Consider the following 25929-nt stretch of genomic DNA (forward strand, 5'->3'; position numbering starts at 1 on the left):
ACATCCTTTCAAAATGCAGTACCTAGAATTGGACACTGGGCCCAATTTTAACTCTGGGTGTACTTTGAAGAGAATTAAAATCGAGCCCAGGACTTTAGCTGAGGCCTAAGCAGTGACTTATAAAGTATCATGCCCGCATAAAAGGTATTTCCTCAAAGTGGTCTGAGAGTTAAGAATTGTGTGTGTGTCAGGTGACTTTCGGTAGCCATTCTTGAAGGCTCCTTGTGTCCATTTAAAAGACAGATTAGCTTTTTTTGACAAAATCTACAATATCATAACCATACATTCATGGTGTTAATCACTTCCTTGCTCCTTTATTTATAAAGCCAAGGATCCCATGTGCTTTTTCAGTCTTATCAACTTAAATTTTGGGTAAGTTTATTTGGACACCAGAGAATGACAAGAATATATTAATATGGATACATTTATATAGCACCCTTTTACCCACCTCAGAAGATCCCAAAATATTTTACAGCAAATGAAGTGTTGTAATTTAGGAAACACAGCTGCCAACTTGATCACTGCAAGCTCCCACGAACAGCAATATGATATAACAAGAAAATTTGCTTTAATGTTACTGGTTGAGGGATAAATATTAACCAGAACACAAGAGAGAATTTCCCTGCTTTTCTTCAAATAGAGCCATGTGATCTTTTACATCCACCTGATAGAGCTGACCGACTTTTGGTTTGACACCACATCCAAAGGAAGATATTTCCAGTAGTGCAGCACTCCCTCAATATTGCACTGAAGTGGCAGCCTGGGTTGTGCAGAACTTGAACCCAAAACTGCCTGATTCAGAGGCAAGCATGCTAACATTGACACCTTGGAATGATGCAATGGAATCCTTTCCAGTTTAGTTCAGGTTTGCAAACTTTCTGGACTCTGTATGCAGCTACTGCTCTGTTGTTCCTCCTCCAAAGTATTCATCATGAAAAGAATTGATACAAGACCCACCGAAAGTCTTGATTGGTAAGGGGATCAAAGGTTACGGGGAGAAGGCGGGAGATTGGGGTTGAGAAACTTATCAGCTATGATTGAATGGCGGAGCAGACTCAATGGGCCGAATGGCCTAATTTCTGCTCCTATGTCTTATGGTCTTTTGGTCTAAGTCCCCTCCTTCAGCCTACATCTGCTGCTCTGTTCGCTGTTGGTGCTTTTAATAAATCCTCAAACGGAAGGAACTCATGCAACATGGGAATGAAGTAAATCCAGAGTAAAACTGAACATTCAATGTAAATTGATGCTGAACAAGTTAAAACTTACATTTGTTAGGTTTCTAATCAAAATGCATCGAATATATTTACTGCTAAGAGCAAGGTTAGGAGAGTGGGCAAAGAATAATAACTGATTGATTAATAACAAACCACATAATTACTATCCTTTAATGCACAATTACTGCAATGAGCAAATTAACTGGGAATACTGGTAAATAATACAAGATTCTGAGTTTTTTATATCAAAATGCCCCTCAAAATCTTCTACACTGTTTAATTTTCAGTGCCAACGACTAAAGATGGACCTACTGATTGCTTTGATGAAAATGGTTATAACTATCGCGGGACTACAGCCGTGACACTGTCAGGAAAAAGATGCCAGGAATGGGATTCCATGACACCACATAGACATGAGAAAACGTCGCACAATTTTCCTAATGCGTATGTACATAGGCTGATTTTTGTACCTATACAGACCCAAAGAAAGAAAGACTTGCAATTAGAAAGCACCTTTCATGGCCTCAGGACACTTTGAAAGCAATTTGTAGCCAATGAAGTACTTCTGAAGTGTAGCCACTGCCTTAATATCAAAAAACAGCTAATTTGTGCAGTGAGGTCCCAGGATAAAACAATCACCAGATAATCTGCAATAGTGATGTTAATTGATGGATAAATATTGGCCAGTTGAACGGGGAGAACTCCTCTGTTCTTCAAAATCATGCCATGGGAGATTTTAGGTCTACCTGTGAGGAAGAAGGGACCTTGGTTTTTTGTCTAATCTGAAAGATGGTATCCTTGTCAGTGTAGTGCTCCCTCAGTACGTGCTCAGATCTCTGGTGTGCGATTTGAACCCACAACCTGCTGAGTGAGAGATGGGAATGCTTTAAATGTGCATATGTGTCTTTAATGATACCTAATCAATTTTAAATGCCTAAATCAATAAAGCAGATATTGTGTATTAATGTGTTGGTCCAGAGTACTCCTCAAAGGAACTTCAAGAACATGGCAGAATTGTGCTAAGACTCCATTAATACTGCTGTACCAAATGACTACACATAAACATTCCATCACTATGAACATTGTATTGAGTGTACTAAGGAGTTTCACTGCCTGTTTTCTCAACAACTCTCTCTTCATGTTCTGTGTCTTGCACATTCTTCATTCCCATCGTGGTCTCATTATCTCCCTTCTTGTGTTTTTGTTTCTGCTTTCTTGTTTTCCCCACTCCACTCCCTGCAAACCCCCTGGTTTCTCTCATTCTGCTGTCCTTTCCCCTGGTCTCTGTGTTCTTTTGTTTTACTCCCTTTTATTTCCTATGTAGCTTCCTACTTTATTTTTTAATGCCACTTAAAATGGAGCCCTCTTTACGATTGCCAGTGCTTGAGAACAACTTTATTGTCCTCAGAATTTTAACAGCTGTATTTTTTTCACTATTTATTCTTTCATGGGATGTGGGTGTCACTTCAAGGCCAGCATCTGTTGCCCATCCCTAATTGATCTTGAGCCAAGTGGCTTGCCACACCATTTCAGAGGGCAGTTAAGTGTCAACCACATTGCTATGGGTCTGGAGTCACATGTAGACCAGGTCAGGTAAGGGTGGCAGCTTTCCTTTCTTGAAGGGCATTAGTGAACCAGATGGAGCAATGGCTTCATGGTCACCATTGTTGAGATTAGCTTTATAATTCCAGATTATTAATTGTATTTAAATTTCACCAGCTGCTGTGGTGGGATTTGAACCCTTGTGCCCAGAATATTAGCCTGGGCCTCTGGATTACTAGCCCATTGACCTTATCACTACACCACTATCTCCCCATAAAATCCCAATTCCTTTTTTTAATGGATAAATATTCGATCTGGTAATTATGCCTCTATATCAAACAGCTTCAGTAAAGGTATCAGCTTCATCATGATGCTGAAGAAATACTGAATCTTTTGAGTTAAACACCATTGCAAGATTGGAAGGATTCTCTCTAGGACAAGAAAAGGAATGAAATTAGATTCAGCAAAAATCTAGCCCTGAGCGATTGTTGATTTTTTTTCACTTTCAATCTACAGCGGACTGGTTGACAATTATTGTAGAAACCCTGATCAGGATAGGGCACCTTGGTGCTTCACAACTGATCCTTCAGTCCGATGGGAATACTGCAGGATTTCAAAGTGCCACCTCAATAGACCTCATATACACATTCAAGACCCCACTATCATTCCTGAACATGGAGGAGGCGTTGAGGCATCGCAAGCACCTAATGGTCAACCAGGTAATTAGAAGTAACTTCATTGGGAAAGAATACAAATAGTCATCACAAAAGCATTGTCACTGTATTACAACAGGAAATGAAGCATTACAGCATTTGTTGAAAAGACAATTCATATGAACACTTTCTAAACTGAACACTTTCTAATCTGCTTAAATAATTAGTTACATCAGAAGCTGAATTTTTGTCTCCCGAGGCTGAGTAAACTCATATAGGGAGAGCAAAATGGGAGGCATGTGAGGCCACATTATTAAATATCCCCTATGATTCCTGCCGCCCTCCATTTTTGCCAGGGTGAGCATCATGGCGGGTTGTGACCTGATGTTCACTTAAAATGACTTTGGTTCACAATTTAAATCTCAATTCGAATTTCAAATTTCATGGGGGTGGCTGTGGTTCCTAAGGCTGTCAGAACCCCGCCAGGTAAATCACTTTGTGAACCTTGTTTGGGGGGGGGGGGGGGGGGGGGGGTCTTCTGTGGAGTTGGGAACCTTTTGACAGGTAAATTTAAAAGATCTTGCCCATGCTCCCTTATATCCCTTATGACCCCTCATATCCCCATGCTCATCCCATTCTCCCTCATAAACCCCATGCCCACTCCATGTGCACTCATACCATCTCCATGTCCCCTCATATTCCCCATGCCCCTTTCATACCTCTTCCATTAACCCCATACTCTCCATGTCCCCCATGAACACATGCACACTTTTCCACTATCCACAATGTACAAAACCAACAAGCCACTAACAAGTCTGGCAAATCTTTGAAATGCTCCTGAAACTGACAAAGTAAGGAAACACACTTTGAAAATCACCTTTGAAAAAAACGGCTCATCTCATAACTTTATAAAATTGTCAGTCATACACAGCCATTCATGGTATCAATGGATAAAGATTTAATCCTCTTAACACCTCTTAATTTTGTCCAAGTAAACAAACAGGCATTGAAAACCACATCATAGAAAGAATAATTTACTATATCCTCATAAAGCTGTCAGTCAAACAATGCTGGCACTCCCCTTTGCAACTGTTAAACTTTGCTTACATGGCTAAATCCATTCACCATTCTTGGAGCTCAGCCATGCATTCATAATGAAGCCATCTGGCAACTCTATCAACAGAAGTAGGCTAAACAGATGGCTGAACATCTGATTTTCCAGATGGCAGGAAATGGGTCCAACTCAGTTCCCAAACTGTGGACAAAAATCCGCCCCCTTTCTGTACTACATTGGGTCTGCATTAATAAAATTGTTGAGATTTAAATTCTAAAGTAAAGAATTACTTAAATTTTAAAGGACTATTCCACTGACCAGTGTAACAGTCAGAACATAGAACTGACACTGTACAATATTATCTTCAGTGTACTTAAAGATACAGCTAAAATTGAAAATATTTCAGGTAAAATACACTGACAGAAGTAAATATTGCATAAACTAACATTGCAGATATCATAAACAAAAAAAAAACAGACATACATAGCAAACACTAATACCTTTTGAAATTAAACCATCAATAAATGACTGTGGCCATTGCTTTAATTTCAGGCCTACTCCAAATCTTCCCTCAGGTTTGGCATCAACTGACATTCCTAGAAGTGCTCCTGCCTCCTTTAGAATCAGGAGTTTTCTCAATAGCTAGTTATGTAATGGCATGACCTGGGAACATAACAATGAGACCCTCCCATCCCCCACCTTGTTATATGAAGTGAATATTACAATTCTCATACATGTCCTTGTGCATAGTTCTCAAATTATTCAAAAAATGAATATCCATTTAGGGAGATGAGGCCAAATTTGTTTTTAAATTGACACCAGTGCCTTATACTTACATGATGAGTGGAATAATGATTGCTGTAAACAAAACGCAGTTACAGTAAAATTAAAGCCCCTGGGCGAGATAAAAACACCAGAAGAGCATTTGCAACAAATTCCAAGAGATCATGTATGTACATTACATAGTAATTGCACCATGTTTACAAGGGTAACCTTGAAGAGTAAAATACCAATGGTACTTGCGGGAACAGTCAGACTTGACTCATATTGTGTTACTAGTTGGCATGTTTGTCTTTTTTTTTAAATTGTGTTTATTTATTGATTTATTTACATGACATTTATGAAGGACAGGAAGCAAGGAAAAGGTGAAGGGCTGGCTCTGTCAGTTGATGATGGTATTAGCACATTAGAGAGGGATGACCTAAGTTCAGGAAACTAGGATGTAGAAGCAGTTTGGGTAGATATGAGGAATGATAAAGGCAAGAAGTCACTTGTGCGAGTGGTGCACAGGCCTCCTAACAATAACCACATGGTAGGACAGAGAATAAAGGAAGAAATAATGGGAACTTGCCAGAAAGGTACAGCAATAATCATCGGGGATTTTAATCTACATATAGACTGGAAAAATCAGATGGACAAAGGTAATATAGATGAGGGGCAGAATTTTTCATTTCGGGCCTGGTGGGGCAGGAACTGGGAGTGTTTCCCACTGTGCAAGCCGGTGGGCACTCGCACCGAATCACGCAATGCTGGCCTAATCAAATATGCAGTCGGGGGTTTCCCAACATATCACGCAGCAGGATGGGCTGGATGGCATGTGCCCTGGCATCATATCTGGGCGCCATATTTTAAAGGTGCCCATGCATCAACTTAGCCACTATGGAAGGAGGAGTTGGCCTGCCGGTCACAGGGAGCTCCAGTCCCCAGATTCAGCGACACTTTCCTTGATGTGCTGCTCGATGCAGTAGAGGCCAGGAAGGGGGTCCTGTACCCCAAGGATGGAAGAAGGAGGCCGAGCTGTGTGATGAACCCTGCATGGGAGTAAGTCGCCAGGGTGGTCAGTGCTCACCGCCTCCACCGGAGGACTGCCCTGCAGTGCCAGAAATGGATGAATGACCTCATCCGTGCTGCCAGGGTAAGTAAACCCTCAACTATTCATACTCACCTCACTGAATGGTAGAAGGGACATGGGCCTCATATGGCCCATCCATAAAAGAGCTACTCAACATGATAAGATGATGCCTCATAGCCCCACTGCAGTCCACCTAGTCTGCAGGTGGAGAGGCTACTGTTGGTCCCTGACTCTTCCACGCAGAGAGTTCAGATGCTGTCTGGGAGGGGTGGGGGTGGAGGGAAGGGGTGGGGGGTGGGGGGGTGTGGGTTAGGCATTGCGGGCACCATTACTGCCATGCCTCTGTGAGCCCTATCCTTCCAACTGCTCTGGAGGGTGCTGTCCTAGGAGCCTTGTGTAATGAGATAGGATTAATTAATAACCTCATAGTGAAGGCACTGCTAGGTAGCAGCGATCATAACATGATTGAATTTTACATTCATTTTGAGGGAGAGAAGAATGGGTCCAAGACTAGTATTTTAAACTTAAATAAGGACAATTGTGAGTTCATGAAAGCAGAAGTGAACTGGCTAATTAGGTTAAGGGGTAGGTCAATAGAGATGCAGTGACAGATGTTTCAAGGTATATTTCAGTAAGCACAGAATAGACACATTCCAACAAGAAATAAAAATACGAAGGGAAGGACCCACCTTCCATGGTTAACTAAAAAAGTTAAAGATAGTATCAAACTTAAAGAAAAAGCAAATCATTGTGCAAGGATGGGTGGCAGGTCAAAATATTGGACAGAATGTAAGAAACAGCGTAGAATGACTAAAAGATTAATAAGGAGGGAAAAATTAGAGTATGAGAGAAAGCTAGCTAGAAATATAAAGATGGATAGTAAGAATTTCTATAGATATTTTGAAAAAGTTAACAAACTGAGCGTTGGTCCTCTAGAAACTGAGTTTGGAGGATTACTAATGGAAAATAAGGAGGTGGCAGACGAATTGAACAGTGTTTTGCATCGACCTTCAATATAGAGTATACAAGTAACATCCCAGAAATAGCTGTAAATCAGGAAATTGAAGAAAAGGAGGAATTCAAGAAAATTACAATCACCAGGGAAGTGGTACTGAGCAAATTGTTGGAGCTGCGGGCTGACAAGTCTTCAGGTCCTGATGGACTTCATACTTGGACCTTAAAAGAAGCCCTGCTATAACATCTTTGATAATAGCTTCTAACATTTTCCCTGTGACAGATGTTAAACTAACTGGCCTGTAGTTTTCTGCTTTCTGCCTCCTTCCCTTTTGAATAATGGAGTTACATTCACTATTTAAAAGAAGCGGCTAATGAGATAGTTGATGCTTTGGTTTTAATTTTCCAAAATTCCCTAGATTTGGGGAAGGTTCTATCAGATTGGAGAATAGTGAATGTAACTCTTTTATTCAAAAGGGAAGGAGGCAGAAAGCAGAAAACTACATGCCAGTTAGCATAACATCTGTCACAGGGAAAATGTTAGAAACTATTATCAAAGATGTTATAGCAAGGCACTTAGAAAAATTCAAGGTAATCAGGCAGAGTGAACATGGTTTTGTGCAAGGGAAATCATGTTTAATCAATTTATTGGCATTCTTTGAAGAAGTAACATGCTGTGGGTAAAGGAGAACTGGTGGATGTACTGTATTTAGATTTCCAGAAGGCATTGATAAGGTGCCACATCAAAGGTTATTGCGCAAATAAAAGCTTATGGTGTAGGGGGTAACATATTGGCACATATAGAAGATTGGATAGCTAACAGGAAGCAGAGGGTAGGCATAAACGGGTCATTTTCTGGTTGGCAAAATGTAACGAGTGGTGTGCCATAGTGAGCAATGCTGGGGCCTCAACTTCTAACGATTTATAAAAATGACTTAGATGAAGGGACCGAGGATATGGTTGCTAAATATGCTGATGACACAAAAATAGGTAGGAAAGTAAGATGTGAAGAGGACATAAGAAGGCTACAAAGGGGTATAGATAGGTAAGTTGAGTGGGTAAAGATATGGCAAATGCAAAATTGTCCATTTTGTTAGGAAGAATAAAAAAGAAGCTTATTATCTAAATGGTGAGAGGTTGTAGAGCTTTGAGATGTAGATGGATCTAGGTGTCCTAGCGCATGAATCGCAAAAGCTAATAGAAAATAACTTTTCTGTTAGGAAAGCTAATAGAATGTTATCATTAATTGTGAGGGGAATTGTATAGAAAAGTAGGGAGGTTATGCTTCAGTTATATAGGGCATTGTTGAGATCATATCTGGAGTACTATGTACAGTATTGGTCTCCTTATTTAAGGAAGGATGTAAAAGCATTGGAAGCAGTTCAGAGAAGGTTTACTAGATTAATACCAGGAATGGGCATATTTGCCTTCTGAGGAAAGGTTGAACAGGCTAGGCTTGTATCTAGTGGAGTTTAGAAGAGAAAGAGGCTTAGGTGCATGTGGAAAGGATGTTTCCTTTTGTGGGGGAATCTAGTACAAGGGGTCACTGTTTAAAAATAGGGGGTCACCTATTTAAGACAGAGATGAGAAGAAATTTTTTCTCCAGAGGGTCATGAGTCTTTGGAACTCTCTTCCTCAAAGGGTGGTGAAAGCAGAGTCTTTGAATATTTTTAAGGCAGAAATAGATTCTTGATTAACAAGGGGTGAAAGCTTATCAGGGCTAAGTGGGAACGTGGAGCTGAGATTACAATCAGATCAGCCATGATCCTACTGAGTGGCAGAGCAGGCACGAAGGGACGAGTGGCCTACCTCCTGCCCCTAATTCATATGCTCGTATTGTCTACACCCTCCTACACCTAGATCCCTCTAACTGGTTCCCTACAGTATGCTTCATTTCCAGCAACAAGGGAAAGCAGATAACCTGTTCCTAGGCCTCTACCATTGACCATCTGCATTGTCTTCCATAAGTGAATGAAACTGGTCCTTCATGACTTATGCTCTGATTTTCACTTCCCTACCTGTGACAGGCTAGCTTGGCATCTGAGCTTGATCGAGACTGTGTAAACCTGCATCCTACTGTTCCACATTGCCCTGATTTATATTCTTTTAAATGAAAAAATCATTATAGTTTTGTTATATGTGCTCTGGGTCTCTCAGCACAATAAAAGCCCCCATTGTCTCAGAGATGCTGCAGTGAAAGAGATGGAAGTCATTTTTCTTCTGTTAATTATATTTTGCCAGATTGCAAAGTAGGTAATGGAGTGACATATCGCGGGAAAAGATCAACCACATCAAGTGGCAAGACATGCCAAAATTGGTCAGCGATGACCCCCCATGTTCATGGACAGTTCACTCCTGAGACACACCCTAAGGCTGGACTGGAGGGAAATGTGAGTTGACTGTATGGCCTGCTGAAACAAATCCTCAGCTGTAATGTTTCAAAGAATGCATTTCATTTGTTCTAAACTGGCCTATCTTTTTCATCACAAAAGCCACCTTGTACTTGTAGAACACCCTTACTGCTGGAGGATTTTACAAAGGAGCAAGAGGACACCAGAGAAGAAATTGCAAAATGTAGGGATTACAGGATACTGCAAAGCAGATCATGTAATTATAGAACATTCAACCCATTGTGTGTGTTAGCTCCATCTAAGAGCAACTTGCCTGAGTCCCACTTCCCTGAGCAACTTCCCTGAGTCCCAATTCGAGGAATTGCCTCAATCTTCCTTGAATCTCATGTTAAGTACCCTTTAATATGGTACAGCAGTCCATATTCTATAAACCCTTTGCATGAAATTAAATACTAGTAGACTTTCTCTTTATGCATCCAACATTAATCCTGCATTTACAACTCTTTGCTGCAACAATGGAGGCAAACTGTGGCACTTGGCAGACTTAGCAATGTCAACTTGCTTGTTGGTAAAAACACTTCAGATCGCTGAGTCTAAGCTTGAAGCATGCCCCTTAATTAGAAGCCTCTCCGCGATTTTGCCCCTTCAACTTGCATTTCCTGTTCCAAGAGTTTATCGTTGGGATAGAGAGCCAGCGGAATTGGCGTGCTTTAATTGCGTGTTTCATGAACTATACTTAAAATGCAAATTTAGGAGTTCCAGAGGAATGTGCTGTGATGCAGCACTGCAACAGAGGGTACAATTGTGGTTGTGCGCCCTATAATTTTCTACCCATTGCAATTCATAAAGAGGTGGAATCATACAATCATAGAATTATTTACAGCACAGGAGGAGGCCGCTTGGCTCATTGTGTATGTGCCAGCTCTCTGCAAGAGCAACTCATTTTGTCCCACTCCCTGTTTTTTTCCTATAGTCCTGAAGTTGAGATAATTATCCCATTTTCTTTTGAAAACCAAGATTGAAACTGCCTCCATCCTGTTTTCTTAAGCAGTGGATTCCAGATCCTCACTAATGCTGAGTAAAAGCTGTTGCTTCTTTTGTCAATCACCTTAAATCAGTGTTCTTTAGTTCTTGACCTTACTGCCAATGGGAACAGTTTTTCTCCCTAACCACCCTTTCCAGACCTATGGTGATTTTGAACACCTCCATCATATCTTCTCTTAAACCTCTCTTCTCCATGGATAACAGCCCCAACTTCTCCAATCTATCCACGGAATTGAAGTTCCTCATTACTGGAACAATTCTTGTGAATTTTTAACTGCATCCTCTCTAATACTTTCACATCCTTCCTGAGGTGTGGTGCCCAGAATTGGGCATTATGCTCCAGTTGAGGCTGAACTGTGTTTTAAAAGGTTCATCAAACCTTCTTTGTTTTTGTACTCTAGGTCCTTATTCATAAAGCCCAGCATTGTAACTTTTTCAACCTGCCCTGCCATCTTCAATGATTTGTATCCATATACCCCAGGATTCCTCTGGTTTTACATGCCCTTTAGAATTGTAGCCTTTAGTTAACATTGCCTCTCCTCATTCTTCCTGCCAAAATGAATCAAAATGTGGGGACAGGCGAGCCCTAATTCACAGGTCCACCTGGCTGTTCCCCTGCCCTTGGAAGGCCCATAAAATTCAACCCCGTAATTTTGTCTATAATGATCCTTTTTCATTACAAAGTATTATTGTAGAAGGACAAAATCTAATCACCAGGTCTGCAAAATGTAGAAAGAAAATATTTATCCCTTCCGGTGCCAGGCTTCATTGAAGTTATGTGCCAATGGGAGGCTTTTAATCGGACATGGTGGGGATCTCTGATTTTTTTTTAAAATATAGATTTTACATTTTTCACTAATCTCTTCTATTAGCCTCATATGCACTTAAGCCAGGAGTGGAGCAGCCACCAGGCGAACTAGGGGGTCACCTAGGGCGGCAGCTGGCACCAGCTCCACAGTGAAAAACTGAACTGAAACTACATAGGACTTAAAAATGACATGGGTAACGTTCCGTGAGTGTCTGGGGCGCAGGGCCAGTGCAAGAGTACTTGCTGCCCTAGGCGAATCTTCAGCCTGGCGCCCTTCTGCGCCACCCCCCTCCCCCCAACCACCCTCCCCTCCAACAATTAACTTTCAAAAATGAAAACAGTAAAATGGTCCCACTCTCATACAACCACTAAAATTGTCAAACTTACAGGTAGTTTTACTCTGCAGCCTGCCCTTGCTCTAGTCTTAGCCTCCCACTGTTTACAGTACCATGTTCCCTTGGTGCCACTTAGCAGTGATTATTGATCATTTTGTGTCACCTGGCTGGATGGCCCCAGGAGGGACACCTGCTGATCCTCCTCCCTATGGGTGCTCAAGGCCCCTGGCTGACTCCTTAAGGAGTAGGGGTAGCTGGAGTGAGATTGAGCACCCCTGCACCCCTCTCACGTACACACTGTTGGAGGGCAACTGTGGCATCAGCGATGGAGTTCAATCCATGCAGCAGTGCAAGAGAGATGTCCTGGACCAAGGTCTCCATGGCGGCCACCATCCTGCCAGTATTGACCTCAATGCGTTGGCATGCCGGCGCTATCACCTCAGCCTAAAGGCGGACGGACTCCTCCATCATGCCTTGTAATCTGAGGAGTGCAGTGGACATCCCTTCCTGATGTTCCTGCACTTGCCTTTGCAGCTCCAGCAACTGTGATATGACTGAGTCCAGAGGCTCGTCATCTGACTCGGACTCAGCAAATTTCTGGCCTCCGGCAGTCCTCCGAGTGCCAGAGACCTGGGAATTCCCTGCCTCCATCTGCTGTGGATCAGTCGACGTGATGTACTCACCAGATTGTGATCCTGAGGCTATTCTAAATCTAGGTCCCACCGAGGTGTGTATTTCTGCGCTGGTGGAGGGTGTGGGTGAGCGCTGTGACGGGACTTCAAGGAAGGGTGCCTTCAGATTCCTCTTCAGAGGTTTCTTCGGGGCTTGATGGGAGGCCCTGGGTCATGGACTCCGTCGGCTGTTTCCTAGATGTGCCTGCGAAAGCAAGGAGAGATAATTTAATGTATGGCAGTGGCCTGTAAAACAGGACAGGTCACTTACAGCATCTGATGAAGAGACTCGAAACGCTTACTGTATTCCTCTCTGCAGATGCTGTCAGACCTGCTGAGTTGTCCCAGCTATTTTTATTTTTGTTTTTATTTCACTTACAGCATGGTTGTCTGCACTGCTGGATCCTCACTTGGTACAGCACCGCCGACCTCACCGTCAGCACAGGGCTGGTCCAGATTGTCACCGGCCAGCTGAATGGCTTTGTTTTCATAGTCCGTGACGACCTTGATTTCAGGCATTCCTCCACCAGTCTTCAACCTCTCCCTTGTATTGTGTGCTTGTCCTGCATGAATAGAGATGGAGAGAGCGTAAGCAGGACGCCTGCCAAACCAGATGATAAATATGCCTAGCATGCGTGGGTGGTGAGTGGTCCCATGGATGGGATGAGGACAGTGAAGGTGTGTGAGAGAGTGTGAATGGTGATGTCCTTTGAACTGGCGGTGAGTGAGGGCCCTGTGGATGTGTGATGGGTTTGTGAGTGTATAGGTTGAAAGCGATGAGAAGAGTGACTTACCCTGGCGGAACAGAGATCATCATTCATCTTCTTGCGGCACTGGGTGGCTGTCCTCTTTTGTAGGGCAATGGCGCTGACCACAGCTGCCACCACCTCCCAAGCCTGGCTGGTCACGCCGCTGCCCATCCTGCAGCCTGAGCAGGGGTAGAGGACATCACGGCGGGCCTCCACGGCGTCCAAAAGGTATTTCAGTGACACATTGCTAAACCTGGGGGCTGCAGCCTTGCCTTTCGTGGACATCTTCCCTACAGCAGTTGTGGGCTGGAAGCACTGAGATGTGTGCACGCAGCTGGACTTTAAAATGTGGTGCCTGGCGTGATGAAATGGTGAGTTAATGGTGTGGCGGGCGAATGAGAGCTCACCCACCATGGAAACAGCGTGTTTCCCGGGAATGCAAAAGTAATGTGGCGGGTTTGCAATGATACAGCGTGAAAACTCGCCATCGCCACTGGTGGGTAAAACATCGTTTTATCTGCCCGCTACAGCACTTTGTGCAAATCTGGGACAATTCCACCCTAGCTGTCCAGACTAATGCTCCTTCGCTGCTCCCAATGCGGTCTCCTCTACACTGGGGAGATTAAACACAGATTGGGTGACCACTTTGTGGAACACCTTCATTCAGTCCACAAGCATGATCCAGACCTTCCTGTCACTTACCATTTCAACACACCATCCTGCTGTCATGCCCACGTGTCTGTCTTTGGCCTGCTGTGATGTTCCAATGAAACCCAATGCAAACTGGAGGAACAGCACCTCATCTTCTGATTAGGCATATGCTGACTGTCACTTTAAGATCAGTTCAACTAAATAGGGGGTCACGTGATTTATTCAACCAATGTGTGGCTAGTGTGGGGGAATAAATTCTACGGTGGGGGGGGTTTCTTGGAAAAAGATGGCTGTTTGAGGGGTTGACTGGATATGAGCAACCATGGAAGCCCTCATGTAAATAAAGTTTGTTTTGTTTGACTAAGAAGCCTCCAGAGCGTGTTTCTACAAGGCACTTCACAGCCTTCCAGATTTAACATTGAGTTCAACAGCTTCAGTCCATGAACTCACTCCTCCATCTTTACCCCTTTTTTAATCCAATTTTTAAATTTTTATTTATTTATTAATTTTTTTTCTATTTTTTAAAATTTCTTTATTTTTTTTATCCTTTTTCCCCAACTACTACCACCACTCCCACCCCCGCCCCCTCACCCCACTCCCCACAACCCACAGGGCCACCTGTCATTTGTTTCAATGTTTTGCTTTCACAGCGCTGACCCTTGTCCTGCTATTAACACATTCTACTGTCTTACCTTTAATCCACTATCAGCACCTTCTTTGGTCTTCAATGCTACCATTAACATTCCTTTTGTCTTGTGTCCATGACATCTTTGTCAGTCTCTCCTGAACTCCCACCTATCGCCTGAGCTTCTATTTTGCTCCACTTGCTCCACCGCTTCTTAAACAGTATAAAATCCAATACATTTCTAACTCTCTTTAGCTCTGAAGTCATACGGATTTCGAAATGTTAATTCTGTTTCTCTCTCCACAGATGCTGCCAGACCTGCTGAGTTTTTCCAGCATTTTCTATTTTAATTAAATGCTCTGGGGACATTGTTTCAAATCCCACACAGCAGCTACTGGAATTTAAATGTAATTAATTCTCTAAAAGAATCTTGAATTGAACGCTAGACTCGGTAAGGATGACCATGAAACTACCATTGATTGTCCTAATGTTCTTTAGGGAAGGAAATCTACTGTACTTACCTGGTCTGGCCTACGTGTGACTGCAGACCCACAGCAATGTAGTTAACTGCCCTTTGAAATGGCCTAGCAAGCCACTCAGTTGCAGCAATTAGGGATGGGCAACAAAAGCTGGCCTTACCAGCAACACCCACGTCTCAGGAAAAAATAATAAATAACTCAAAGAAATGTGAATCATTGGAATTCTCTAAACCAGAGGGTTGTGTATGCTCCATCATTGAATATATTTAAGACTGAGGTAGACAGATTTTTAGTCTCTCAGGGAATCAAGAGATACGGGGAGTGGGTGGGAAAGTGGATGAGAGGCTGAGGATCAGGCAGGATCGTATTGAATGGCAGAGCAGATTCAAGGGTTGTATACTCTACTCTTGCTCCTAATCCTTATGTTAATGACCATCTGTTTTCTGAAATCCACCAAAGTCTGGTCATGGTGCATGATCCACTGTTCTATAAATTTTATCCACGATCTGATGGGCATCTAACTCACAAAATACTATACTTCTGATTTTACCTCTTGTAAGAAGTGACAAGGTCAAGGCCATACCTCATTTCTTTTTTGTGAGGCACATTACCTGTGTTCGCTTATCATTTTCATTCTTCCACTTTCCTTTTAGTTCAGATTCCAAGAACATCAGAGAATAATCATACTGCAACAATTTACACTTGATTTCTGCCTTTCTTTCCTGTCTTTTTTGTTAGCTTCCAACCCTCACCTTTAGGCAACGACACTTTGCTACCATGTTCTATTCCAAAAAGTCAGGGTGAAGGAGAGAGCTGGAGCCAAAATTACATACTGCTAAGATAAAAGCAAAAAACTGCGGATGCTGGAAATCCAAAACAAAAATAAAAATAGCTGGAAAAACTCAACAGGTCTGGCAGCATCTGCGGAAAGGAACACAGTTAACGTTTCGAGTCCGTATGATTCTTCATCAGAACTAAGTAAAAGTAGAAAAGAGGTGAAATATAAGCTGGTTTAAGGTGGTGGTGTGGGGGGTGGTGGGGAACAGGTAGAGCTGGATAGAGGGCCAGTGATAGGTGGAGATAGCCAAAAAATGTCATGGACAAAAGGCCAAAGAGGTGTTGAAGGTGGTGATATTATCTAAGGAATGTGCTAATTAAGAGTAGCAAGCAGGACAAGCAAGGTACAGATAGTCCTAGTGGGGGTTGGGTGGGGTGAAGGGAAGGGATCGAAATAGGCTAAAAGGTGGAGATAAAACAGTGGATGGAAATACATTTAAAAATAATGGAAATAGGTGGGAAAAGAAAAATCTATATAAATTATTGGGAAAAAGAAGGGGGGATTGGAAAGGGGGTGGGGATGGAGGAGAGAGTTCATGATCTAGAATTGTTGAACTCAATATTCAGTCCGGAAGGCTGTAAAGTGCCTAGTCGGAAGATGAGGTGCTGTTCCTCCAGTTTGCGTTGAGCTTCACTGGAACAATGCAGCAGGCCAAGGACAGACATGTGGGCATGAGAGCAGGGTGGAGTGTTGAAATGGCAAGTGACAGGGAGGTCTGGGTCATGCTTGCAGACAGACCGAAGGCGTTCTGCAAAGCGGTCACCCAGTCTGCGTTTGGTCTCCCAATGTAGAGGAAGCCGCATTGGGAGCAACGAATGCAGTAGACTAAATTGAGGGAAGTGCAATTGAAATGCTGCTTCACTTGAAAGGTGAGGAGAGGGGAAGTAAAGGGGCAGGTGTTGCACCTTCTGCAGTTGCATAGGAAGGTGCCGTGGGAGGGGGTTGAGGTGTAGGGGGTGATGGAGGAGTGGACCAGGGTGTCCTGGAGGGAACGATCCCTGCGGAATGCCGCCGGGGGGGTGAAGGGAAGATGTGTTTGGTGGTGGCATCATGCTGGAGTTGGCGGAAATGGTGGAGGATGATCCTTTGAATGCGGAGGCTGGTGGGGTGATAAGTGAGGACAAGGGGGACCCTATCATGGTTCTGGGAGGGAGAGGAAGATGTGAGGGCGGATGCGTGGGAGATGGGCCGGACACAGTTGAGGGCCCTGTCAACGACCGTGGGTGGAAAACCTCGGTTAAGGAAGAAGGAAGACATGTCAGAGGAACTGTTTTTGAAAGTGGCATCATCAGAACAGATGCGACAGAGGTGAAGGAACTGAGAGAATGGGATGGAGTCCTTACAGGAAGTGGGGTGTGAGGAGCTGTAGTCGAGGTAGCTGTGGGAGTCGGTAGGCTTATAATGAATATTGGTGGACAGTCTACCACCAGCAATTGAGACAGAGAGGTCAAGGAAGGGAAGGGAAGTGTCAGAGATGGACCATGTGAAAATGATGGAGGCGTGGAAATTGGAAGCAAAATTAATAAATTTTTCCAGGTCCAGACGAGAGCATGAAGCAGCACCGAGCAATCATCGATGTACCGGAGAAAGAGTTGTGGGAGGGGGCCAGAGTAGGACTGGAACAAGGAATGTTCCACATACCCCATAAAGAGACAGGCATAACTGGGGCCCATGCAGGTACCCATAGTCACGCCTTTTATTTGGAGGAAGTGAGAGGAGTTTAAGGAGAAATTGTTCTGTGTGAGAACAAGTTCAGCCAGACGGAGGAGAGTAGTGGTAGATGGGGATTGTTTGGGCCTCTGTTCGAGGAAGAAGCGGAGAGCCATCAGACCATCCCGGTGGGGGATGGAGGTGTAGAGGGATTGGACATCCATGGTGAAGAGGAGGCGGTTGGGGCCTTCACCTCCGTCGCATCTGTTCTGATGATGCCACTTTCAAAAACAGCTCCTCTGACATGTCTTCTTTCTTCCTTAACCGAGGTTTTCCACCCACGGTCGTTGACAGGGCCGTCAACTGTGTCCGGCCCATCTCCCACGCATCCGCCCTCACACCTTCCTCTCCCTCCCAGAACCATGATAGGGTCCCCCTTATCCTCACTTATCACTCCACCAGCTTCCGCATTCAAAGGATCATCCTCCACCATTTCCGCCAACTCCAGCATGATGCCACCACCAAACACATCTTCCCTTCACCCCCCACCGGCGGCATTCCGCAGGGATCGTTCCCTACAGGACACCCTGGTCCACTCCTCCATCACCCCCTACACCTCAACCCCCTCCCACGGCACCTTCCGATGCAACCGCAGAAGGTGCAACACCTGCCCCTTTACTTTCCCTCTCCTCACCGTCCAAGGGCCCAAACACTCCTTTCAAGTGAAGCAGCATTTCACTTGCACTTCCCTCAATTTAATCTACTGCATTCGTTGCTCCCAACACGGTTTCCTCTACATTGGAGAGACCAAACGCAGACTGGGTGACCGCTTTGCAGAACACCTTCGGTCTGTCCGCAAGCATGACCCAGACCTCCCTGTCACTTGCCATTTCAACACTCCACCCTGCTCTCATGCCCACATGTCTGTCCTAAGCCTGCTGCATTGTTCCAGTGAAGCTCAACGCTAACTGGATGAACAGCACCTCATCTTCCGACTAGGCACTTTACGTTCTTCCAGACTGAATATTGAGTTCAACAATTTTAGATCATGAACTCTCTCCTCTATCCCCACCTCCTTTCCGATCCGCCCTTTTTTTTCCAATAATTTATATAGATTTTTCTTTTCTCACCTATTTCCGTTATTTTTAAACATATTTCAATCCACTGTTTTATCTCTACCTTTTAGCCTATTTCGATCCCTCCCCTTCACCCCACCCAACCCCCACTAGGACTATCTGTACCTTGCTTGTCCTGCTTTCTACCCTTAATTAGCACATTACCAAGCTAATATCATCACCTTCAACACCTCTTTGGCCTTTTGTCCATGACATTTTTTGGCTATCTCCACCTATCACTGGCCCTCTATCCAGCTCTACCTGTCCCACCCCCGCCTTAAAACAGCTTATATTTCACCTCTTTTCTATTTTTACTTAGTTCTGATGAAGAGTCATACGGACTCGAAACATTAACTGTGTTCCTCTCTGCAGATGCTGCCAGACCTGCTGAGTTTTTCCAGCTATTTCTATTTTTGTTTTACATACTTCTATATTTATTTACTTAGTTATACAGGCATACACCTCCTAACCTAACCAGTTTTAGTCTGTATTTATAGGATGCTCAAGTGAATACCCTGTTAATGCCCACCACTTGCATACAATTAAACACAATTAATATATAATTAGCACCTTGTACCACCCACAATTGGCAGATAGGTTATTTTGGTTTGCAATTCTAATCAATGCTTGACTTCAGTAAATATTTCAGTGATTCATGATGTCCTGGGCAGATTGATATTTGTTAGGACACAACATTTCTGCTAAAATTGTATAATTGCAACACCAAATTCAAAGGCAACTTTGTAAAAAGAAAGAAACAAGAATGGAATTCATAAATTTCAATAACACGTAGTTTACAATTACTTACTTGGAACCAATAACCATTGTTGCTTGCATCACTGCCTGCTGTCCTATTGTCACCCTAACAATAAAATTATAAAGAAAGGAAGGTACAAAACCAAAGAGAAAAACTTATTTATCATACCAGAGAAAATTGCTCTGATTGGTTAGGTGAAGATAAGATAATCCACAACAAAGTTGTTTGGTTGGATACAACGTTACAAGAATAGTATAAGTAGAAACAACATTCTGACCAACTGCTGATGGTCAATAGATCTGACAGGCATGTGTGGTTGGTTACTCTTGACTGAGGTGCCTAATCTCTGGCATTCCCTTTCTGAACCAGTTCACCTCCCATTTCCTCTAAGACACACCTTAAAACCTACCTCTTTGACCATCACCTATCTTTATATGGCTTGATGCTAAGTTTTGTCTGATTACACTCCTGTGAAGCACCGAGGGATGTTTTTGCTGCATTAAGAATGCTATATAAATGCAATTTATTGTTCTTGGTCCAATTCTTTCTCGTTGAATTAAGTATTGCAGAAATCCAGATGCAGATATCAATGGCCCATGGTGTTACACAACAGATCTCAACAAACAATTTGATTACTGCGATGATATTCCCACATGTGGTAAGTTCTACTTTTGCATTAACTCTGTGTACACTTCATAAAAGACTTTTGTTAATCTTGACAACTTACCTCTGCATGACACTATTTTCTCAGTTTAAGTATTGGAGTAGTAAATAGTTGGTGTAGATTAATATTTCTAACTGCATTTTCTGCTTACTGTATTTATATGACTGGAAGCTCAGGCCATTGGTCTTCTCACAGTTGGGAAAGCTAGAAGTTTATCCTTCTTCATTCACATTGGCCCTGAGATTTGCTGGAATGCAGGAAGGGAGGTGGTCGAAGTTAGACAGATGTTTTATCTACAAGGGAGTCAAAGGTTATAGGGGGACTGGCAGCAAAGTGGGGGTAGGATTAATAAGTTTGCGGATGACACAAAGATTGGCCGGGTGGTTAACAGTGAGGTTGAGTGTCTTGGACTACAGGAAGATATAGATGGGATGGTCAAATGGGCAGATAAGTGGCAGATGGAATTTAACCCTGAAAAGTGTGAGGTGATACACTTTGGAAGGAGTAATTTGACAAGGAAGTATTCAATGAACGGCATGACACTAGGAAGTTCTAAGGAACAAAGGGACCTTGGCGTGTGTGTCCATAGATCTCTGAAGGTGGAGGGGCATGTTAGTGGGGTGGTGAAAAAGGCATATGGGACATGTGCCTTTATCTGATGAGGCATAGATTACAAAAGTAGGGAGGTCATGTTGGAGTTGTATAGAACTTTGGTAAGGCCACAGCTGGAGTACTGTGTGCAGTTCTGGAGGCCACATTATAGGAAGGATGTGGTTGCACTGGATGGGTGCAGAGGAGATTCACCAAGATGTTGCCTGGGATTAAATATTTAAGTTATGAAGAGAGGTTGGATAGACTTGGGTTGTTTTCGTTGGAGCAGAGAAGACTGAGGGGCGACCTGATCAAGGTGTACAAGACTATGAGGGACATGGACAGGGTGGATAGGGAGCAGTTCCCCCTGGTGGAAGGGTCAGTCACAAGGGGACATAAGTTCAAAGTGAGAAGTAGGAGGTTTAGCGGGGATGTGAGGAAAAACCTTTTTACCCAGAGGGTGGTGACGGTCTGGAATGCGCTGCCTGGGAGGGTGGTGGAGGCAGGTTGCCTCACATCCTTTAAAAAGTACCTAGATGAGCACTTGGCATGTCATAACATTCAAGGCTATGGGCCAAGTGCTGGTAAATGGGATTAGGTAGGTAGGTCAGGTGTTTCTCACATGTCGGTGCAGACTCGAAGGGCCAAAGGGCCTCTTCTGCATTGTGAGATTCTGTGAAAGTGGAGCTCAGATCACAATCAGATCAGCCATGATCTCATTGAATGGCAGAGCAGGCTCGTGAGATTGAATGGCCAACTTCTGCTCTTGTTTCTTATGATCATATGGTTTTTTGACAGTGGGGGTGAGGTGATGGTGGGGATGATAGTTTAGTGGTGGCCAGGAAACCAGGAAATGAAGGTATTGTGGAGGCACCTCCAAATGTAAGAGCAGAACCTCAGTTCAATTTGTTTCTCCATTTCTCGCTGGGCAATGGCCAGGCTGAGAGACTGTCAGGCAGGATTCCAGGAGAGGAGAGGAGGGAGAAAAACATTGCGTGTGAGGCAAATGATCATGGGGAAGTGGGTTGGCCAGATCATGGGTCATGGTGGGGGTAGGGTAGAGAAAGATCACAGGTAAATGGGGGATTGCAGGGTTGTGAGAGATCATGGATCAGGGGGAGAGAGCAGGTCATGGGCTGATGGCGGGATTGTAGAAGGATCGCATGGTCATGGAGAAATCTGAGGTTGGTGGCAGTTTGCAGACCGGGGAGAGTGCAAGTCATGGGGAGATGGCGGGGTCGTGGGGGAGATCACAGGATCACGCAGAGATTGTGGATTGGGAAAGAGTGCAAGAAATTAGTGTGTCGATTGCAGGGTCATGGGGAGATCGCAGATCAGGTGGAAGTTGTAGGCTGTGGGCATTTGGCAGTGTTGGGAGAGACTGCAGGGTTGGGGAGTTATCATGGGTTGAGGGACTTTGAATCAGGATCAGAGGGGGGCTTCAGATTGCAGGTTGCCGAAATAACAGATTTGGGTGGGGTGGATTGAGGGCTTTGGATCATGTGGAAGGGCTTCGATCACGGGGAGGGAAGCAGATTTGCTTGATGGGAGGGGGAGTCCTCCTGGGTCAACAGTACTGCTGGATCTGACTGTTCTTGCCTCCCTGGGAAACCTGGTCCATAATCATTAAATCTACAAGTCCGATTAGCATATTGAAATAACTCAGCTGCCTGGTAGAAGCAGATTAGTCACTCGCCTTGGGGACTAACCTGAAGACGAACTCAAGGGAGAAGAAAGGTCTCAAATGTTAGAACTAAACCGACCACCTAAGGACAGATTGTTACAAAAAAGTAAAGTTTAATCGTGCACATGACTTTATTATATAAACCTTGTGGACTGTGCCCGATTAGTTCAATATATTTATTGCCCCATGCTGTCTTATAGTTGATTTTAATGGGGAAAGGAAGTTGAAAGGATTATATTTTATTCAAAGTATGCTTCCTTCCTATTGAAGGAAATAATTGAGTTACCATAAGTTTCTCTTAAAAATGTAAATTGTATATGTCCAATGAAGATTTGATTAATTACATTGATTGCCCTGGAGAAATTAAATACCAAAACTGATCAATAAACTTAAAGAAAGAGTTATGGTTCTGGATTTTCAATGCGGCTTTGGGTACCCAATAGCCGGCAGAACTCCAGGTACCAACTCCTGCTTGCGATGCAATTTTTAAATGTAAATGGCCTAGTTGACCAGGAGGCAAACTTGGCACCCAGTGAGAGGGACTGATTGCCTCCAGGAGGCGGGAATTGCCTGCCTGATGTCAACGGCAAAGGCAGGTGGCAGCCATGTTGGGGGCTGCCACTGCCTTGCTGATTCGAGCAGGCAGCTCCTTGGAAGGCCATGGAGGTGGAACAAGGCAGACAGCAGCTTTGCACAATAAGGTGAGGACTAATGCTCCTCTTGGCAATAGTTGGCCCCACAGATTTGTTACCAAGACAACAGCAGAGGGATTTATTTGGGCCCCACAGCGAACCCAACAGCTGTGTACTGAGATGCACGCGACAGTTGGAGTTTGCTGGAAAAACGTTTGAAAATCACTTCAGTTACAGACAGGCTTTCTAACAAGTCCTTAAGGAGCTTAAGACCATAAGACCATAAGACATAGGAGCAGAAATTAGGCCAATCGGCCCATCGAGTCTGCTCCGCCATTCAATCATGGCTGATAAGTTTCTCAACCCCATTCTCCCGCCTTCTCCCCGTAACCGTTGATCCCCTTACCAATCAAGAACCTATCTATCACGGTCTTAAAAACACTCAATGACCTGGCCTCCACAGCCTTCTGTGGCAATGAATTCCATAGATTCACCACTCTCTGGCTAAAGAAGTTTCTCCTCATCTCTGTTCTAAAAGGTCTTTCCTTTACTCTGAGGCTGTGCCCTCGGGTCCTAGTCTCTCCTACTAATGGAAACATCTTCCCCACGTCCACTCTATCCAGGCCTTTCAGTATTCTGTAAGTTTCAATCAGATCCCCCCTCATCCTTCTAAACTCCATCGAGTATAGACCCAGAGTCCTCAAACGTTCCTCATATGTTAAGCCTTTCATTCCTGGGATCATTCTCGTGAGCCTCCTCTGGACCCTCTCCAGGGCCAGCACATCCTTCCTGAGATACGGGGCCCAAAATTGCTCACAATATTCTAAGAGCCTTATAAAGCCTCAGCAGTACATCCCTGCTTTTATATTCTAGTCCTCTCGAAATAAATGCCAACATTGCACTTGCCTTCCTAACTACCGATTCAACCTGCAAGTTAACCTTAAGAGAATCCTGGACTAGGACTCCCAAGTCCCTTTGCACTCCAGATTTCTGAATTCTCTCCCCATTTAGAAAATAGTCCATGCCTCTATTCTTCCTACCAAAGTGCATGACCTCACACTTCCCCACGTTGTATTCCATCTGCCACTTCTTTGCCCATTCTCCTAACCTGTCCAAATCCTTCTGCAGCCTCCCCGCCTCCTCAATATTACCTGTCCCTCCACCTATCTTTGTATCATCTGCAAACTTAGCCAGGATGCCCTCAGTTCCTTCATCTAGATCATTAATGTATAAAGTGAAAAGTTGTGGTCCCAACACTGACCTCTGCGGAACTCCACTAGTCACCGGCCGCCATCCTGAGAAGGACCCCCTTATCCCCACTCTCTGCCTCCTGCCAGACAGCCAATCTTCTATCCATGCTAATACCTTGCCTCTAACACCATGGGCTCTTATCTTACTGAGCAGCCTCCTGTGCGGCACCTTGTCAAATGCCTTCTGGAAGTCCAAGTAGATAACATCCATTGGCTCTCCTTTGTCTAACCTACTCGTTACCTCCTCAAAGAATTCTAACAGATTTGTCAGGCATGACCTCCCCTTGATGAAACCAAGCTGACTTTGCCCGATTTTACCATGCACTTCCAAGTATTCTGAAATCTCATCCTTAATAATGGACACTAAAATCTTACCAACGACCGACATCAGGCTAATCGGCCTGTCATTTCCCATCTTTTGCCTCACTCCCTTCTTAAACAGGGGGGGTTACGTTAGCGATTTTCCAGTCCTCTGGTACCCTCCCTGACTCCAGTGATTCCTGAAAGATCATCACTAACGCCTCCACTATCTCTTCAGCTATCTCCTTCAGAACTCTGGGGTCCAGCATAAAGACCATCCATCTGGTCCAGGTGATTTATCCACCTTCAGACCTTTCAGTTTTCCTAGCACCTTCTCCTTGGTAATGGCCACCATACTCACCTCTGCTCCCCGACTCTCTTGAACTTTGGGGATGTCACTCGTGTCTTCCACTGTAAAAACTGACGCAAAGTACCTATTCAGTTCCTCCGCCATTTCTTTGTTCCCCACTACTACTTCTCCAGCGTCATTTTCCAGCGGCCCAATGTCCACTTTTGCCTCTCTCTTACCTTTTATATATCTAAAAAAACTCTTGCAATCTTCTTTTATATTACTGGCTAGTTTACCCTCATATTTAATCTTCTCCCTCCTTATTTCTTTTTTAGTAGTCCTCTGTTGGTCTTTGTAGGCTTCCCAATCCCCTGGTTCCCACTGCTCTTCGCCGCACTGTATGCTTTCTCTTTAGCTTTTATGCTGTCCCTGACTTCCCTTGTCAGCATGGTTGCCTCGTCCTCCCTTTAGTATGCTTCTTCTTCCTAGGGATGAATTTTTGCTGTGTCTCCCAAATTACTCCCAGAAACTCCTGCCATTGCTGTTCCACTGTCTTTCCTGCTAGGCACATCTCCCAGTCAATTCTGGCCAGCCCATCCCTCATGCATCTGTAGTTGCCTCTATTCAACTGTAATACCGTTACATCTGATTCCAGCTTTTTCCTCTCAAATTGCAGGGTAAATTCTATCATATTATGGTCACTTCCTCCTAAGGGTTCCTTCACCTTAAGCTCCCTTATCAAATCTGCCTCATTACACATCACTAAATCTAGAATTGCCTGTTCCTTAGTGGGCTCCACCACAAGCTGCTCCAAAAAGCCATCTCTTAGACAGTCCACAAATTCCTTTTCTTGGGATCCACTACCAACCTGATTTTCCCAGTCTACCTGCATATTGAAATCCCCCATGATCACCGTAACCTTGCCTTTCTTACATACCTTTTCTATCTCCTGGTGTATCTTGTGCCCCACATCCTGACTACTGTTCGGAGGCCTGTACATAACTCGCATTATGGTTTTTTTACCTTTACGGTTCCTCAACTCTACCCACACAGATTCTACATCATCTGACCCTACATCATTTCTTGCTATCGATTTAAATTCATTTCTTACTAACAAAGCAACCCCACCCCCTCTGCCAACCTGCCTATCTTTTCGATAGGATGTATATCCTTGGAT

The 25929-nt window shown here is 44.0% G+C and overlaps 1 protein-coding gene across 1 annotated transcript in view; it reads left to right on the forward strand.

The window, feature by feature from the left end:
• plg (plasminogen) overlaps positions 1–25929 on the forward strand; it is a 125258-nt gene that overhangs the window by 69864 nt on the left and 29465 nt on the right. The window contains exons 10-13 of the mRNA XM_078556734.1: positions 1502–1658; positions 3273–3475; positions 9511–9659; positions 19904–20000. Of these exons, the coding sequence (XP_078412860.1) occupies positions 1502–1658; positions 3273–3475; positions 9511–9659; positions 19904–20000 (606 nt within the window). The remainder of the gene's footprint in view (positions 1–1501; positions 1659–3272; positions 3476–9510; positions 9660–19903; positions 20001–25929) is intronic.

This window comes from Cetorhinus maximus, chromosome 14, assembly GCF_964194155.1.
Source record: "Cetorhinus maximus chromosome 14, sCetMax3.hap1.1, whole genome shotgun sequence".
Classification (NCBI taxonomy): Eukaryota; Metazoa; Chordata; class Chondrichthyes; order Lamniformes; family Cetorhinidae; genus Cetorhinus; species Cetorhinus maximus.